This window comes from Podarcis gaigeae (assembly GCF_964106915.1).
Source record: "Podarcis gaigeae genome assembly, chromosome: 8".
NCBI lineage: Eukaryota > Metazoa > Chordata > Lepidosauria > Squamata > Lacertidae > Podarcis > Podarcis gaigeae.
Window position 1 is genome coordinate 75,126,206 of NC_139684.1, and position 18,112 is coordinate 75,144,317.

The 18,112-nt window shown below is 45.3% G+C and overlaps 2 protein-coding genes across 7 annotated transcripts in view; one reads left to right on the plus strand and one right to left on the minus strand.

Moving 5' to 3' along the window:
* LOC310851521 (interferon-inducible GTPase 5-like) overlaps positions 1-6,311 on the minus strand; it is a 69,490-nt gene extending 63,179 nt beyond the window's left edge. The window contains exons 1-3 of one of the 6 annotated variants that reach the window (XR_014567759.1): positions 5,642-5,786; positions 2,105-3,880; positions 1,593-2,046 (exon numbers count right to left, since the gene is read on the minus strand). Coding sequence is in view for 4 of the 6 variants with exons in the window: in XM_083754029.1 (XP_083610155.1) it covers positions 2,587-3,852 (1,266 nt within the window). In the remaining 2 variants the exon portion in view is untranslated. Of the gene's footprint in view, positions 1-1,592; positions 4,313-5,549 lie in introns of those variants that run through there. The other 5 variants (XM_083754029.1, XM_083754028.1, XM_083754026.1 and 2 more) reach the window with 5 other exon arrangements.
* LOC310851390 (uncharacterized protein) overlaps positions 1-18,112 on the plus strand; it is a gene marked incomplete at its 5' end in the record, with an annotated part of 45,419 nt that overhangs the window by 3,566 nt on the left and 23,741 nt on the right. The gene's annotated exons all lie outside the window — the stretch shown is intronic.

The window sequence follows — 18,112 nt, forward strand, 5'->3', positions numbered from 1 at the left end:
CAATACCCCCCTCCTGCAAAAAAAAACCACAACACATTTTAAAAGGGCATAGGATGTAAATCGGACCAGCCAAAGACCTGGTTGAAAAGAAATGTTTTTGCCTGGTGCCTAAAGGTGTATAATGAAGGCGCCAGGCAAACTTCCCTGGGAACAGCATTCCACAGTTGGGCACCCACTGCAGAGAAGGCCCATTCTCGTGTTGCCACACTCCAAATTTCTTGAGGAGGAGGCAAACGAAGGAGGGTCTCGGAAGATGATCTCATGGTCTGGATAGGTTAATATGTTGTTGTGATTACAAGTATATAAATTGTTTTTAAAGATGAAATAGTGAGTGAGATGGGTTGGGTGGCCTGATCTGGTGTGATCTGGGATTGCCTCAATGTAATCTGACCCAATCCTATGTTGATACAAATTGGCCCAGTCTAGTTCATTAATTGGATTGGGCTGGATCTGATGCACAGCCCAAGTGAAACGTGTTCTTAAATAAACTGAAATTTTTCTACATTCTTTCACCTCTGGTGGACGTGCCCAAGGATTAAGGCTTTCTGGGAGATGATATATAATGAACTAAAAAAGGTACTTAAGTATACCTTCCCTAAGAAACCAGAGGCCTTTCTCCTGGGCATAGTCGGCCAATTGGTGTTAAAGAAGGACAGAACTTTCTTTATGTATGCAACAGCAGCAGCAAGAATTCTCATAGCAAAGCATTGGAAGACACAAGATGTACCCACTCTGGAAGACTGGCAGATGCAAGTAATGGAGTATATGGAGATGGCGGAAATGATCGGCAGAATCCGAGACCAGGGAGAAGAGTCGGTGGAAGAAGATTGGAAGAAATTTTAAATTTATTTACAGAAACATTGCAAAATGTTTGAATGTGAATGATGTTGGAATGAAACAAAGTGGTTCTAGCAATATGATTAGAAGTTAAAATATGTGAGGAAAAATAATTAAGGGTAAAATAAGAGGGTATGAATTTGCTGAACAAATTTGTAAATGGAATACAAAAAAGGGAGGTGTGAGGAAGTCATGAAAATAAGTTAATGAGTGGTACGATATTTGAAAGAGTGATTTTTAATTTTTTCTTTTTAAATTTTGGCTTTTGTCTTTTTGTCTGTTTGTCTGTTTTTGTTTTTTAAACTTCTTTTTGTAAAAACTAAATAAATATTATTAAAAAAACAAAACAAAACAAAGAAAGAATAAGAAGCACCTATCTGGAGTTATTTGTGGTAGGAGGACACCCAAAACTCCCTCTCCTCCTACTATGTTGAAGATGAACCAGTCTTTCTCTGTTTCATAGCATCCTAAAATACAAGGAAATTTGTGGGTATGTGTATGCTTACTTCCTGAGGAAAAACCCTCCCCAAAGGCTCAGGCTTCCCCTACCCACCCACCCAGCTGGTGAAGAAAATAAAAGATTAATCATTACAACAAGGAGGCTGAGAGAAAACAGGCTTGTGGTTCAGGTTAGGACACCTAAATTTGGACTGTTGCCTGCAGCTTTCCCATGCCTGGATTAAATGATTTTTTACACCTAAAATTAGAACAGTTGGGGAAATAATTGCAGTAGGGAGGATTCAGAAAAAAAAACATTTCTTAAAATTTTGATATTTATTATTTAATTGAGATTAAGTAAATAAGGGAAAAGGAAATAATAGAAATCAAAGGAGGAAGAGAATATATTAAAACATTTTTAAAAGCAGCAATAACTAAATAACCATAAAATATATTAAAGGCTACAAAACTATATAGTATATTTTTGAATGGATAAGCATATCTCGCAGGATCCCATCCAAGACGATATCTGTGTTACATCTTGTATAATTTCAACTGCTTCAGATTTTGATATCTCCTCATTAATATCAGTAACTTTTTGATTCAGGGCTGTAATTTTAAGATTCACCTTTGCTAAATTATCCTTCAGACATTGATTCTGCATCACAATTTACTTAAGCCTATCAGCAATAGAAGCAATTTCTCTTCTGTTCTTTTCCCGATTCTTTATGTTTTGCTGCTGCAAATTTGCTGCATGTCAGAGGAGGAGAAGTAGAGGAGGCCACGGTTTGATCTTTGCCATCTTTTTTTTTTATTTGCCTTGGATGATATCCATCACTTTAACACTGACAGGTAGGAGATAAGGAACCTCTTAACTAGCCAAAAATCACCCAGGCAGGCTACTAATTAAGTATTGTTACAATAGGACTTCCATATGTCTGGGATTCATTAGTTAGATGTAGCGTCCAGGCAGAATTTTCAAAAATTGGTAAAAGTGTCTGTGAAAACATATGGAAAAAGATGGCAACCCATGTCAGAAGTGTTGGCCTTTTTTTGGTGAATTTCCTTAAAAATAGCTCAAAAACTTTTTTTTTTTGAGATTTTGCCAAAAAAAGCTCATCAACGTTGCCTCCCGCCCAGCGAAAAGCTCAAATACATTTGTGTCAGGATTTTCACGTTTTGAAATACAGCAACCCTACGAGTGCTGAGCTGAAGAGTAATAAAGGGAGCGATTGGTTTATGCTGTGGTAGAAAGATGAGATTATGCATGTTGTACCTGGATGTCTCTTCCCAGGTAGATGTATTGGCTGTTTACTTGCGTCTCTTGGGCTCAGCAGCCTTTGCCAGAACTTTCTCTGCATCTTTCACAGCGTTTTCCAGGAAATTGTTCAGCAAGTAGAATGTGGTAGCAAAAGAACTGCCCCCACCATAGAGAGACCCTAACACAGGTATGAAATCCAGAACCAGCTCTACCGCTGTGATTGCTCCCCATATTGCTGACCTCTTCAAGATATCCATGACGAATTCTGTCGTGATATTACTGGTGCTTGGGGTATGTTCAATAACAGATTTCAACTCCTCAACAGGTTTCCCCACACGATTTGCTAGTATATTGAGGGAATCTTCATCCAAGCCAAAAACTTTGCAGATATCCCTCATTGTCACAGCCACAATGGCAATGTCACAACCAAGCGAGAGGAATGGGAGAGGAATGAACCCAACAGTACAACTCACCATGGCATTTTTCCATATCAGGCTCTCCATAGCAGCCTTTTTCTTTTTAATGCTATCTTTTGTTAAAATTGGAAGAGACATAATTAAAACATCTCTCTTGATTTCATCCTGTTCCTTTTCAAAGGTCTCTTGAAGTCGGGGGAAATCATACTTGCGCAAATTCCAATTTGATATTAGAAAGACACTTGGAGAAGACTCACCTAATGCCTTCAATTTCTCATAGCTTTCTTTCCGTATAATGTCAAGAGTCTTCTCCTCAGACAGCATCTTCTCATGGATGTCCCCCTCATAGATGCGTTTTGACTTCCAGTTGTTTTCTATATCAATATCCACTTTGCTGCGCACATAGTAGAATTTCTTCTTATTTTTACGGATCTCAAGAGCCAAATTGGTTTCATGTATAGTGAAGCGATCTGAGGCGATGATGATGAAAAAATCATACTTGCTGAAATTGACCTTCTTTAGGTATTCCTTTGCACTAAAATTATTTGTTCCAATTCCTGGTAGATCCCAAATTTTGACTTTGGGGAATGTGGGGCATGTATATTCTTGTGGCACCGTTGTTGTTTCTGTCACCCCCGTCAGAGCTGCACCCTCTTCATTATCTTTCATTCCCCGCAGGGCATTGACAAAAGATGATTTCCCGGCACCAGATCTTCCTGTGATGGCAATTTCCAACGTGGCGTTATTTAATAAATTTGACTGCTCTTTAGCTTCAGCTGAAACAGCTTCAAATGTTTTTCTCTTGAAAGCAGACTTCACTTTAGCAAGGTCTATTCTTAAGGTTTCTGTTGTTGCAACATATTGTTTTTCTGTTGTTTTTGTTGTTGTGGCAGGATCCATGACAGTGATTCCTTGTGGCTCAGTTTATCTGTGAAAGAGAAGAAGACTATAATAGTTAAATGATAGCCTTCAACACACTTTTATGGACATATTTACAATCCATGGTTTATGGGGGGGGGGGGGGAATCAATTTACATAGGACATATCTCTAAGACCAGTGGGTTGTTTGAGCAGCAGTTGGTAGTATTTCAATAAAGTGAAGAATTCTGCCTGTTGTCAATCTCTCAAAATCTATATGTGCATGCATTCACAAATAACCCTTAAAACATGTTTATGTGGGATGTGGATCCTTTTTGAACTCAAATTATTCATTCCTCTAGAGATGTGTCTAAAGGAAGCATTTACACCCCACTAAAGATTCCCTTTTTTGGATAAAACTTTGGATAAAACACTTCATAAATAAATAAGTCAATGCACTGTGCATATCCCTCGTATATTCTGGGCAAGTCTTGCCCTGTCACTTTTACAAAAATCACCAATAAAAAGAGGAATGTTCTTAAAAATGTCATCAAGGGTCAGGTGAAAAAAAGGAGCCAGATGGTTGAAATAAGTGATGCAGAAAGAGCCCAGAAATATTCTTAAAGGCAATGCTCAATACTGGGGGAAATATCCACATTGAGCTCTTTACTCAGCGATGACTCACTGAAATTAATAACCATGCCTAAGATCCATTAATTTTAATAGGTCTACTCTGAGTAAATGTTAGTTGAAGACAACCCATAATCAGCAACATTATCTTGTCCTGAAAGCTATATACGTATAATGAATGAATGAATGAATGAATGAATGAATAAATGAAATACAGCTATAGGAAAAAAAGAGCTATGAGAAAGTCGCAGAATCATAGCACTGTAGAGTTGGAAGGGACCCTGAGGATCATCTAGTTCAACCCCCTGCAATGCAGGAATATGCAGCTGGTCCATACAGGGATTGAACCTGCAACCTTGGTGTTATCAGCACCATGGTCTAACCAACTGAGCTACCCAGGCTCATCAGGCAGCACCTACACAGAACCAAGAGAAGCTCCAGCATCTTCTGCCCTGCCCCGAACCCTTGCCATGCAGTTTTTCCAATCAGAAGTGGTGCACAGATGCCATTTTTACACACCAGCAAGTGCTGGGACGCAGCCGTGTTCCTGGGGGGGGGGGGTCTGCAGAGGGATATATTGAATTAACACGCGAAAGGGAGACCGGTGGCATTGGCTTCAGGGCAGTTACTTAAATCTCTTGTGCTTTGCTTGTGCACTAAGGGGATGGCCCTATGGTCTCTGCCTCGTCAGCACTCAGGGCATTGTTTGCAGGATAGAAGTTGCTGTATTCCTCTGTTCTGCACCCCATTCCCTGCTCTGACAAAGCGGGTGGGGTCATGAACTGCATTGCAATGCTAACAGACCCCTTTTATTAAACTCGGGCGCGGGGGGGGGGACACCCTTAGAGTAGCACGAGCTCTGCTTGCTCCCTAGTGATGGCATGTCTTTTATTCCCTTTGCCGCGGGGAAGAAGGGCAGCCTTCTCGAACATCATTGTTAACAATAATATTATTGTTAATAATATGATATGATATATGATATATGATATCACAATAGCTATAATGTAATGGTTAACATAATAACAATAAAAAGGTGAAAAATAACAATAAAAAGGTAAAAGGTAAACAACAACAGCAACAGCAACAGCAATTGTTTCTGCCACCCCCACCAAGCAAGGAGCTCAGAGTCTCCTTTAACGCAAACAAGCTCAAAAAGAAACGGAAATCATTCTAGATCGAGGAAAAAAGTTCAACTCCTTACCTCCTGCCGGATCGATTTTTTGCAGCCAAGCTCAGTCGTCTTTGCTTCGAGGTTTCTCGCGCTTTTTTCCCACCTTCTCTCATTGTGTGCCTCTCTTTTATACCCTCTCTCCTTCCTGATCGTCACACTTCTAAAAGCAAAAAAGAAAGCGAAGGTAACCAGCGAGGATGAGATAAGATCGCAACAAATAGTCGAAGCCGCATTCCTGGCCAGAGGGAGCTCCAAGCAGCCCGTTTGCCAGCGGGGATGCTGCCATTTCTGGGAAGTCCCAAAGGATCACCTGTGGAAGCGTCCCATGGAAGTATTCCTTCACCTCTACTGCTGTTGCCTCTGTGCCAGTCTCAGCAGCACCGAAGTTTTTTGCAGCGTGGCATTGAAGAAAGAGGGCTGCTTAGAGCCCAGCCTTCGTACTACTGCAGTGTAGAATATTTGCAAAGGAAATATTCCTAGATTTTTCCTAGAAATTTCCTAGATTTTTTTTTAAAAAAAAACCTTCTTGTTAATAAGTTGCATTCATTGGTGTGCTCTGAGCATGAGTAATGTTGGATAAAATCCTTAGGCTGGGGTGTAAATGGCAGGCTGGGGGAGCAGAGCAGTGCTATGAGGAGAATTCGGCTGATCAGGGCAGTGGCGTCCATGGTTGCACAACCAGGCCAGCATGTGCAGTACACTGGGCACAGACTTATTAATATAAGAATGCAATGACAACAAGGTTCTGCCTCATGTTTGAAGTGTGTCAAGTTCATTCTTCCAACCCTCTCTCTGCATAGACCTCTCCCGTTATTTGCATTATGAGCACCCCCCCTTTCATTTGGCCCATATAATATTTTGCTTCCTGCCAAATTCTAGCCTTGCTGATTCAGGCAATTATAATTTAGTTAAGATTTAGTAAAGGTTTCTCAGCCTTAACAATATTTTAAATTGGTAATGGTAACTTTTATGATGTTTTTATGTTATTAACCTCATTTATCTTATTTTCTGTAGTGCTCAATTAAGTTCCACCAAGTAAAGGAAATGTGTTTGCTACGTGCCTGAAGACTCATCCTTGAACACTGAATTTTCTATGTTGATATGAAGGGGGGCTAATTCTCCTCTTCAACATGACAGTCGTCATAAAGGGAACTGAGATGAGAAATTTGATTGCTGCTTTGTAGAAATCGAGCTTAGATTTCCCCCTGAACAAAGCAAAACTGTCACACTGCCCGTTCTCTTCTCCCCCTTTTACTTTCAAAATACTTTGCTGACACTAATGCAGCAGCCCCTCTTTTCTCCCTTGCTTTGCAGAAGAGGGTCATCTCTCAAAGGGAGGCATTCTGGGATAGGTGGCTGGTGAGAGTTGCCTGCACCAACATGTTTCCACAGGGGCTAGAAATTGTTTTAAAACATAGTTAAAAGTTTGAGATTCATAAAGTAAGGATTTCCACATTTTTTCACACAACAACAAACTACCCCAAACTATTGTAATAGGTCTTAATGGCGTTTGATATCCTTACTACCTGTCTTGCTGCCCAGCAGTTTCCTTGCCTGAGCCAAAAGAACCTCTCAGAGAAGAAGAGTTTGGATTTGATATCCCGCTTTATCACTACCCAAAGGAGTCTCAAAGCCGCTAACATTCTCCTTTCCCTTCCTTCCCACAACAAACTGTGAGGTGAGTGAGGCTGAGAGACTTCAGAGAAGTGTGACTAGCCCAAGGTCACCCAGCAGCTGCATGTGGAGGAGCGGGGATGCGAACCCGGTTCACCAGATTACGCAGATTACGAGTCTATCGCTCTTAACCACTACACCACACTGGCTCTCAGGGCGGGTGTTGAGGATTCATAGACTGCTGGTTTTGGGAGACTTCAGCATCCATGCCAAGGTGACCAGCTCTGGGATGGCTTAGGACCTCATAGCTGCCATGACAACCATGGGGCTGTCCCAACATGTCAACAACCCAACCCATGTGGCAGGCCACACTCTGGACCTTGTTTTCTCAAGTGGGCAAGAAGAGCGTGATCTGAAAGTGGGGCATAGTGACATCAGTCCCTTGTCATGGTCAGATCACTTCCTGTTGAGATTTAGGCTTTCAGCACCTTTCCCCCTCTGCAGAGCTAGAGGACCTGTTAGGATGATCCACCCTCAGAGATGGCTTTGGGGGATTTCCCGTCATTCCTTAGTACCCAGTCAGATACGTGATAGAAGAAGAAGAAGAAGAAGAGAAGAGTTTGGATATGATATCCTGCCTTTCACTCCCCTTCAGGAGTCTCAAAGCGGCTAACATCCTCCTTTCCCTTCCTCCCCCACAACAAACACTCTGTGAGGTGAGTGGGGCTGAGAGACTTCAAGGAAGTGTGACTAGCCCAAGGTCACCCAGCAGCTCCATGTGGAGGAGTGCAGACGCGAACCCGGTTCCCCAGATTACGAGACTACCACTCTTAACCACTACACCACACTGGCTCTCAGGTACATTGGGTTCGGCTTAGGTCATTTATGTTATCATCTGACACTCCTCAATTCTACCCAAGCCTCTTGTTTTCTGTATAGGACTAGATTTAGAGAGTATTTATGTGTGTGTTATGTATTGCGAGCATGTATTAATAAACTTAGGGACGTGGGTGGCGCTGTGGATTAAACCACAGAGCCTAGGGCTTGCCAATCAGAAGGTCAGCGGTTCGAATCCCCGCAACGGGGTGAGCTCCCGTTGCTCGGTCCCTGCTTCTGCCCACCTAGCATTTCGAAAGCACGTCAAAGTGCAAGTAGATAAATAGGTACCGCTCTGGTGGGAAGGTAAACGGCATTTCCGTGCACTGCTCTGGTTCGCCAGAAGCGGCTCATTCATGCTGGCCACATGACCCGGAAGCTGTATGCCGGCTCCCTCAGCCAATAAAGCGAGATGAGCTCCACAACCCCAGAGTTGGCAATGACTGGACCTAATGGTCAGGGGTCCCTTTACCTTTACGTTTACCTGTTAATAAAATTTCATGCCAGAAGTGGCTCATTCATGCTGGCCACATGACCTGGAAGCTGTACGCCGGCTCCCTCAGTCAATAAAGCGAGATGAGCGCCGTAACCCCAGAGTCGGCAATGACTGGACCTAATGGTCAGGGGTCCCTTTACCTTTACCTTTACCTATTAATAAACTTTCATGCTGAATGAAATTTTCCTTGGTTCGAGAAGTCCTTCTTCATCTTTCCGGCCAAACCTGAAACCAAGGACTGACGATACCAACCCATGCTCTCCAAAAGGAGCTGGCTCCACAAGCAGTGGTGGAGCTAGGTGCTCTGGCTCCTGGGGCAGGGCTAGACGCCCACGGGGACAGGGTGAGCGTTCCAGGGGGGTGCTGAGAGGCCTTGGGTCCCTTTGCTTCCCTTCCCCCATTCATCTCTCAGCCCCCCAACAGTCTCCTCTGCAACCCCAATTACCCTAGAGCCTCCCCTTCACCCAAAAGACTCACCACCCCAGTGGCCTCCCAAGACAAGCATGGAGAGGAGATGAGATGAGGAGGAGAGACAGAGAGAGGGGCCTTTTCCGGACTGCTCTAGGGAGCCCAGCTCTCCCACTCCCCTTAACCCTTATGTGGTCGCACCACTCGGAGATTCCTGCCCAGGGGGAAAATGCGGAAGGCATCGGGAGGGATCCAGATCTCACCATGAGATCCTGCTAGATTCAGGATATGACTCGGCAATGCTTGGCTAGGCTCCCATGCTGGGAAAGGGGCATCTATAGGGGCCAACTCCAATGGGCCAACTCCTAGGGGCCCAGCTACCTTGGGGTGTGTGATGACGTATCGCAAGAGCGATAGGTGGAATGGGCCAATAGTGGCGCAGTGGCGCGATCTGCCGGGGGGGGGGAGGTTTGTCATGCCCCCCCCCCGGGATGACACCCGGGGCGACTGTCTCCAACGCACCCCTTCCTATGTCCCTGACCACAAAGTGTGGCAGTGGGTGCTAAGCAGTTAGCACAACAGTGTGTTAATGCGACGTGACTACTACGATTGGAATGTAATAATGGAGGGATGCAATCTATTTCAGAGAAACAGACCAGACAAGAAAGGAGGAGGAGTGGTGTTATATGTCAGGGATGTGTATACCTGTGAAGGGATCCAAGATTTAGAACCTCAAAGCCAAAGTGAGAGCATTTGGGTCAAAATTAAGGGAGAGAAGAATAACAGTGACCTCATTGTGGGAGTTTATTATAGATCCCCAAGCCAAACGGAAAACATAGACGATGCCTTCCTGGAACAGATGGCCAAGCATGCAAAAGGAAGGGAGATAGTAGTAATGGGGGACTTCAATTACCCAGATATTTGCTGGATGTCAAACTCAGCCAAGAGCATAAGGTCAAACAGATTCCTCACTGGCATTGCAGACAACTTCATTGTCCAGAAAGTGGGAGAAGCAACAAGAGGAACAGCCATTTTAGATCTGGTCCTAACCAATGTTGATGACCTGGTTAGTGGGGTAGAAGTGGAAGGATCATTAGGCTCGAGTGATCATGCTCTTCTGAAGTTTACTATACAGCAGAAAGGAGCAGCCAACCATACTAGGACTCAATTTCTTGACTTTAAGAAAGCCGACTTCATAAAACAGGGAAGTGCTGGGTGAGATTCCATGGACAGTAATACTAAAAGGAAAGGGAGTTCATGATGGCTGGGAGTTTGTTAAGAGGGAGATAGTAAAAGCACAACTTCAGGCAATACCAATGAGACGGAAATATGGAAGGTGCCTAAAGAAGCCAGGGTGGCTATCTAAAGAACTTTTAACTGAGTTAAGATTAAAAAAGGATGTGTACAAAAAATGGAAAAGGGGGGAAACCACCAAAGAGGAATTCAAACAAATAGCCGGCACGTGTAGACACAAAGTCAGAAAAGCTAAAACACAGAATGAACTCAGGCTTGCTAGAGGTTAAAAGCAACAAAAAAGGCTTTTATGGGTATGTTCGTAGCAAAAGGAAGAACCAAGAAACAGTGGGGTCACACAGAGGAGAAGATGGTGAAATGCAAACAGGGGACACAGAAAGGGCTGAACTCCTCAGTGCCTTCTTTGCCCCAGTCTTCTCCAATAAAGAAAACAATGCCCGACCTGAAGAATTTGGAGCAAATGATTCAGCAGAGGAAACACAGCCCAGAATAACTAAGGAGATAGTACAAGAATACTTGGCTAGTTTAGATGTATTCAAGTCTCCAGGGCCAGATGAACTGCATCCAAGAGTATTAAAAGAACTGGCAGATGTGATATCAGAACCACTGGCAGTCATCTTTGAGAATTCCTGGAGAACAGGCGAAGTCCTGGCTGACTGGAGGAGGGCAAATGTTGTCCCTATTTTCAAAAAGGGGAAAAGAGAGGACCCAAATAATTACCGCCCAGTCAGTCTGACATCAATACCAGGGAAGATTCTGGAGCAGATCAATAAGCAAACAGTCTGTGAGCGCCTAGAAAGGAATGCTGTGATCACCAATAGTCAGCATGGATTTCTGAAAAATAAGTCATGTCAGACTAACCTGATCTCGTTTTTTGACAGAATTACAACCCTGCTAGATGAAGGGAATGCAGTAGATGTAGCCTACCTTGATTTCAGCAAGGCATTTGACAAGGTGCCCCATGATATTCTTGTAAAGAAGCTGGTAAAATGCGGTCTTGACTATGCTACCACTCAGTGAATTTGTAACTGGCTGACTGACCGAACCCAAAGGGTGCTCATCAATGGTTCCTCTTCATCCTGGAGAAGAGTGACTAGTGGGGGGCCACAGGGTTCTGTCTTGGGCCCGGTCTTATTCAACATCTTTATCAACGACTTGGATGATGGACTCAAGGGCATCCTGATCAAATTTGCAGATGACACCAAACTGGGAGGGGTGGTTAACACCCCAGAGGACAGGATCACACTTCAAAATGACCTTGACAGATTAGAGAACTGGGCCAAAACAAACAAGATGAATTTTAACAGGGAGAAATGTAAAGTATTGCACTTGGGCAAAAAAAATGAGAGGCACAAATACAAGATGGGTGACACCTAGCTTGAGAGCAGTACATGTGAAAAGGATCTAGGAGTCTTGGTTGACCACAAACTTGACATGAGCCAACAGTGTGATGCGGCAGCTAAAAAAGCCAATGCAATTCTGGGCTGCATCAATAGGAGTATAGCATCTAGATCAAGGGAAGTAATAGTGCCACTGTATTCTGCTCTGGTCAGACCTCACCTGGAGTACTGTGTCCAGTTCTGGGCACCACAGTTCAAGAAGGACACTGACAAACTGGAACGTGTCCAGAGGAGGGCAACCAAAATGGTCAATGGCCTGGAAATGATGCCTTATGAGGAACGGCTAAGGGAGCTGGGCAAGTTTAGCCTGGAGAAGAGGAGCTTAAGGGGTGATATGATAGCCATGCTCAAATATATAAAAGGATGTCACATAGAGGAGGGAGAAAGGTTGTTTTCTGCTGCTCCAGAGAAGCGGACACGGAGCAATGGATCCAAACTAAACATTAGGAAGAATTTCCTGACAGTAAGAGCTGTTCGACAGTGGAATTTGCTGCCAAGGAGTGTGGTGGAGTCTCCTTCTTTGGAGGTCTTTAAGCAGAGGCTTGACAACCATATGTCAGGAGTGCTCTGATGGTGTTTCCTGCTTGGCAGGGGGTTGGACTTGATGGCCCTTGTGGTCTCTTCCAACTCTATGATTCTATGATTCTACTTTAGTGACACCTGCCTTCCCATCATTATTCAATCAGGAGGCAAGCTGAGTAAACAGAGGAGCTCTTATTTTTATCTTGGCCCATGAAGGGGTCCAATTTGACCTCCGATCACAATATTTTCCAAACCACGTCTACCTGCCAAACAGCTGCCATCAGCTGATGGGCAGGTGCATGGTTTGGATTCTAGGTTGGCTCCAGGTGTCGGCTAAGACAGCAGGGAATGGGTGCAGGCAGTGAAAGCAGAAGGATTTAATATCGCAATTATCAGCTGTTAAATCCTGTTCTGTATGGCTGTGAGTACCTGCTCACACAGAGCCCCATTTTTTGCAAGTGCTGGATGCAAGAGGAAAAACACAGTTGTTGTTGTTGTTGTTGTTGTTGCTTTTGCTGCTGCTGCTGCTGCTGTTTTTAAACACCCTATGGATTCAATATTAAGTCATATGGCTAATGGTGTTTGAGTTTTATTTTACAACCTAATCAGCAGGACCTTTTACTGCCCATCTAAAGACTGCTGAATCTCCCTTTGAATGAAAAGACAAGTAGTTTGCATTCTAAAAATCTCTTTTATTAATCAAAATTGTCCCGGGAAATAGTGTTTAGTTTTGTGGATTCATCATTGTCACAAACTCTAAGATTTTTCCACTACTGCTGCTTCACTGCTTTGGACAGAATTGGCTGCACCAAACTAGTCTTCCTGTGCGTGCTTAGCTTCTGCTAGTCTGGCTGGAGAGATTTCCTTTTGTTTTTGTTCTCCAAATGGTTTACAATGAAGAGGAAACAGAGCCACCCATTTTAGGTTTCGCTTTCTCAGAAATCAGCCATTTGAACAGAGCTGTGTGCTGGTGAGCAGCCAGGAATTGCGTGTCAAGACCCCGCAGCCATAAGGGAAAAGGGCAGATTTTTGTTTACTACATTAGAATGGAACAGGGGTGCGATGGAAAACCCAGCTGGCACCCCTGGCCGCTGCTGCCTGTTCCCAGGCCCAATGGATGATACTGTGTCCCACAATCCAAATTTCTATGCAGTTTGTCCCTGAAAAGCAAGAAAATGGCAGAGAAGTGTAAGTGATAGGTCTGTTTTAAATTTTGGAGTTGTCGCGGATATAACTTTTGTACGCGTCGGATTGCCAGCGTCCCATGTCTTTTATTCTGTCTGTGGGCTGCCATTGTGGTGGGCCCGATCCAAAAAGAGTGGTGTTTGAGTTTTATTTTACAACCTGATCAGAGGACCTTTTATTGCCCATTTAAAGACTGCTGAGTAAAAGCTATGGTTTTCCCAGTAGTGATGTATGGAAGTGAAAGCTGTACCATAAAGAAGGCCGATCGCCGAAGAATTGATGCTTTTAATTATGGTGCTGGAGGAGACTCTTGAGAGTCCCATGGACAGCAAGAAGATCAAACCTCTTCATTCCTAAGGAAATCAGCCCTGAGTGCTCACTAGAAGGACAGATCGTGAAGCTGCGGCTCCAATACTTTGGCCACCTCATGAGAAGAGAAGACTCCCTGGAAAAGACCCTGATGTTGGGAAAGATGGAGGGCACAAGGAGAAGGGGACGACAGAGGACGAGATGGTTGGATAGTGTTCTTGAAGCTACCAGCATGAGTTTGACCAAACTGCAGGAGGCAGTGGAAGACAGGAGTGCCTGGCGTGCTCTGGTCCATGGGGTCACGAAGAGTCGGACACGACTAAATGACTAAACAGCAACAAAGACTGCTGAATCTCCCTTTGAATGAAAAGACAAGTAGTTTGCATTCTAATGTAGTAAACAAAAATCTGCCCTTTTCCCTTATGGAATTTTTAAATTGTTTTAATTCATTTCACGGGGGAAAAAAGATTTTTATTGTTTGCAGCTTCCCAAGGAAGCTCAATGACATTCTTTTTTTGCTTTTCGCCCCTTCCTTTTCTAACTGTCTTTAAGTCCCCCCCAAAATCCTGCCCCTTACAGGATATCCTGTCTACAGATGTCTTACTACAGACCCAATGATGAAAAAGCAACAACAACCCCTCAACCCAATTCCCCAATTCCTCGTGACCACAAGACTACTTATTACCTGCAACAACAACAGACACCTGAGTTTTCAAAGTGGCCACAGCAAGTTCTTTCAAAGGGTATAGACTGATGGAGGAGGGAGGCTGACAAAGGGGGAGGGGGGAGTTGAATTGCAAGGACATTCTCTCACTTTTTAAACCTCAACACTCTGTGCTCCAGGACTGAAAAGGTGTGCAAAAGATTACAATTGCCTCAAAATATGCAACTGATATTTAATTAGTTTGTTGTGTGATATTATGTAGGAATGCTAAAATGTGTCTGACAGTATGTTCTTTCCACAAAGGGGGGACCCAATTATTGTGTGTACTGTAATTGTTTTTATATTCAATGTTATTGCTTACATCAGTGGAGGATTCTCATGCATTTTGAGCCTTCTAATAGATCAGGCTATTGCGTAATCCAGTATTTAGATTAGATCATGTTCCACCTGGCACACTCTGCAGTGTGCCAACCTTCCACACCCAATTTAAAATGTGCTAAAACTCAGGTGGCGCTGTGGGTTAAAGCCTCAGCGCCTAGGACTTGCCGATCGAAAGGTCGGCAGTTCGAATCCCTGCGGCGGGGTGCGCTCCCGCTGCTCGGTCCCAGCGCCTGCCAACCTAGCAGTTCGAAAGCACCTCCGGGTGCAAGTAGATAAATAGGGACCGCTTACCAGCGGGAAGGTAAACGGCGTTTCCGTGTGCAGCTCTGGCTCGCCAGATGCAGCGATGTCACGCTGGCCACGTGACCCGGAAGTGTCTCCGGACAGCGCTGGCCCCTGGCCTCTTAAGTGAGATGGGCGCACAACCCCAGAGTCTGTCAAGACTGGCCCGTACGGGCAGGGGTACCTTTACCTTTACCTTTAAAACTCATTTATTTTTGTTCTCCAAATGGGTTACAATCAGGGGCGCCGACTTATAAAAAATATTGGGGGGGCCCATACTGGGGTCCTGCCCCGGGAAGTTTTATAAGATCCGCTCCCGGCCCGTTGCTGCTGCTGCCGCCCGCCTCATGGCCCCCTCGCCAGCTGAGGGAGGGAGAGAGACCGAGAAGGAGAGAGATGCGTGGTGGGCAAGGCAAGTGCCCGCCGCGCCTCGCCTCCCACCGCCCCTCGTGCCGGCCGCCCCCTCCCCTCCCTTCCCCGCGCGCGCGCGCTCGCTCGCCCTCCTCACCCCAGCTCTTGGCCGTTCGCCCCAGGAACTCGCCGCTGTTGGGGTTGTAGATGAACCTCCGCCACTCGGCCATAGACTGGCTGAAGGGCTTCTCCTCCTCCTTGGCCATAGCGAGAGAGAGAGAGAGAGAGAGAGAGAGAGAGAGAGAGAGAGAGAGGCTGGAAAGAGAGAGGGAGCTCGGCGGTTCGCGGGCGGCGGTTTTTCCCCTGCCAAAACAACAGCGGCTCCTCAGAACCGCTAAGTAACTCTCCCTCAGGCGCCCGGCGGGAGAGCAGAAGAGAGGAAAAGGAAAGAGGGGCTGGGCCAGTCGCACGCACCGAGCAAAACTACTCGCGCCGCCTCTTTTACTACCGTAATAATTATTTGTTTTAACTCATTACTGAATGTATTTTAAAAGGTAACTATCATCAAACAAGGAAAATAAAAAATACCAACATAATTTTGTGATTTTACAAAGCATAATATAACTACCGTATTTTTCGCTCTATAACACGCACCTGACCATAACACGCACATCGTTTTTAGAGGAGGAAAACAAGGGAAAAAAACATTCTGAATGAAACAGTGGATGTATCATTTTTGTGCTTCATGCTGTGGCCACAGACATGTGATCTGATGGTGAATTTGGGGTGACCCAATGCAAAAATCCTGAGGATCCATGTGGATCCATGTTTTGTAACCACGTTTTTGCACCATTGCAGCCCCAGGCAACAGTGGGTGCGTGATTTGGGGGGGGCAGGCTGTAGCCATGGACATGCTATGTGCTCTGATGGTGAATTTGGGCTGACCCAATGCAAAGATCCTGAGGATCCATGTGGATCCATGTTTTGTAACCACGTTTTTGCACCATTGCAGCCCCAGGCAACAGTGGGTGCGTGATTTTGGGGGGGCAGGCTGTAGCCATGGACATGCTATGTGCTCTGATGGTGAATTTGGGCTGACCCAATGCAAAGATTCTGAGGATCCATGTGGATCCATGCTTTGTAACCACATTTTTGCACCATTGCAGCCCCAGGCAACAGTGGGTGCGTGATTTTGGGGGGGCAGGCTGTAGCCATGGACATGCTATGTGCTCTGATGGTGAATTTGGGCTGACCCAATGCAAAGATCCTGAGGATCCATGTGGATCCATGTTTTGTAACCACGTTTTTGCACCATTGCAGCCCCAGGCAACAGTGGGTGCGTGATTTTGGGGGGGCAGGCTGTAGCCATGGACATGCTATGTGCTCTGATGGTGAATTTGGGCTGACCCAATGCAAAGATCCTGAGGATCTATGTGGATCCATGCTTTTTAACCACATTTTAAGTGGGGAGGGAAGGAAAAACACAGAAGGGACACGGAGCAGGAGAGGGGTGTGCAGAGAAGCAGCTGGCTAAGAATGCAGGAGAGGGGTATAACAGGAGGAGGGAGGAAAGGAAGGCAAAAGTTTTCCCTCACCTACCCACCCAAGTCAGCCAGCTCGCGCGCTCTCTCTCGCTCTCTCTCTCTCCCTCCTGCAGGAGCACAGAGACACACTCTGCTTTCCCTCTGCCTGGAGGGGAGGGGCTTTCCCTGCTCTTTGTTCCGTTTGAGCAAACACAGCAAGGAAACAGAGCAGGGTGGGCAGTAAGACCCTGAGGCAGAATGCCGGAAAAATACGGTAATAATTTTCTTAAATTATTGGGGGGGCAGAGCCCCCCCAAACGAATTTTTGAGGGGGCTCGGGCCCCCTCAGGCCCCATTGAGTCGGCGCCTATGGTTACAATGAAGAGGAAACAGAGCCACCCAGTTTAGGTTTCGCTTTCTCAGAAATCAGCCATTTGAGCAGAGCTGTGTGCAGGCAAGCAGCCAGGAATTATCAACAACAGGACATTTAGTCCTAAATACATTGCTGTGCCAATCTATTGTTTGTGGATCATAACACACTGGTTTAATCAGAGGTCAGCAAACTTTTTCAGCAGAGGCCAGTCCTGCTTTCCAGTATCCATTCTGAAGGAAATCAGCCCTGAGTGCTCGCTGGAAGGAAAGATTGTGAAGCTGAGGCTCCAATACTTTGGCCACCTCATGAGAAGAGAAGACTCCCTGGAAAAGACCCTGATGCTGGGAAAGATGGAGGGCACAAGGAGAAGGGGACGACAGAGGACGAGATGGTTGGACAGTGTTCTCGAAGCTACGAACATGAGCCTGACCAAACTGTGGGAGGCAGTGGAAGGCAGGAGTGCCTGGCGTGCTCTGGTCCATGGGGTCACGAAGAGTCGGACACAACTAAACGACTAAACAACAACAACAAACAGAGCTTTAGCTAGGTGATCTTGAGACCCTGGCAGAACTGTCTAGATTGTGCCCCCTAGCCACAGACAAATTGGCTCTTCTTTCTGTCTCTCCTCCAACCCCCCCCCCCCAGCACCCATTCAGTTCAATTCCTCACACACTTTACCTTGTAATGAATTCCCTTTTGTAATGAATTCTGATTGAAGGAGACCAAAACAGAGAGAGGACACCAAGATGGGGAAGACTGACCTAGATGATGGTATATAGGCATCTCCTCACTTACTTGCGGGTTATGTTCCAGGGCCTTGTGTGCATAAGTGAAGTTGCATAAAGTGGGGAGCACCCCACTTT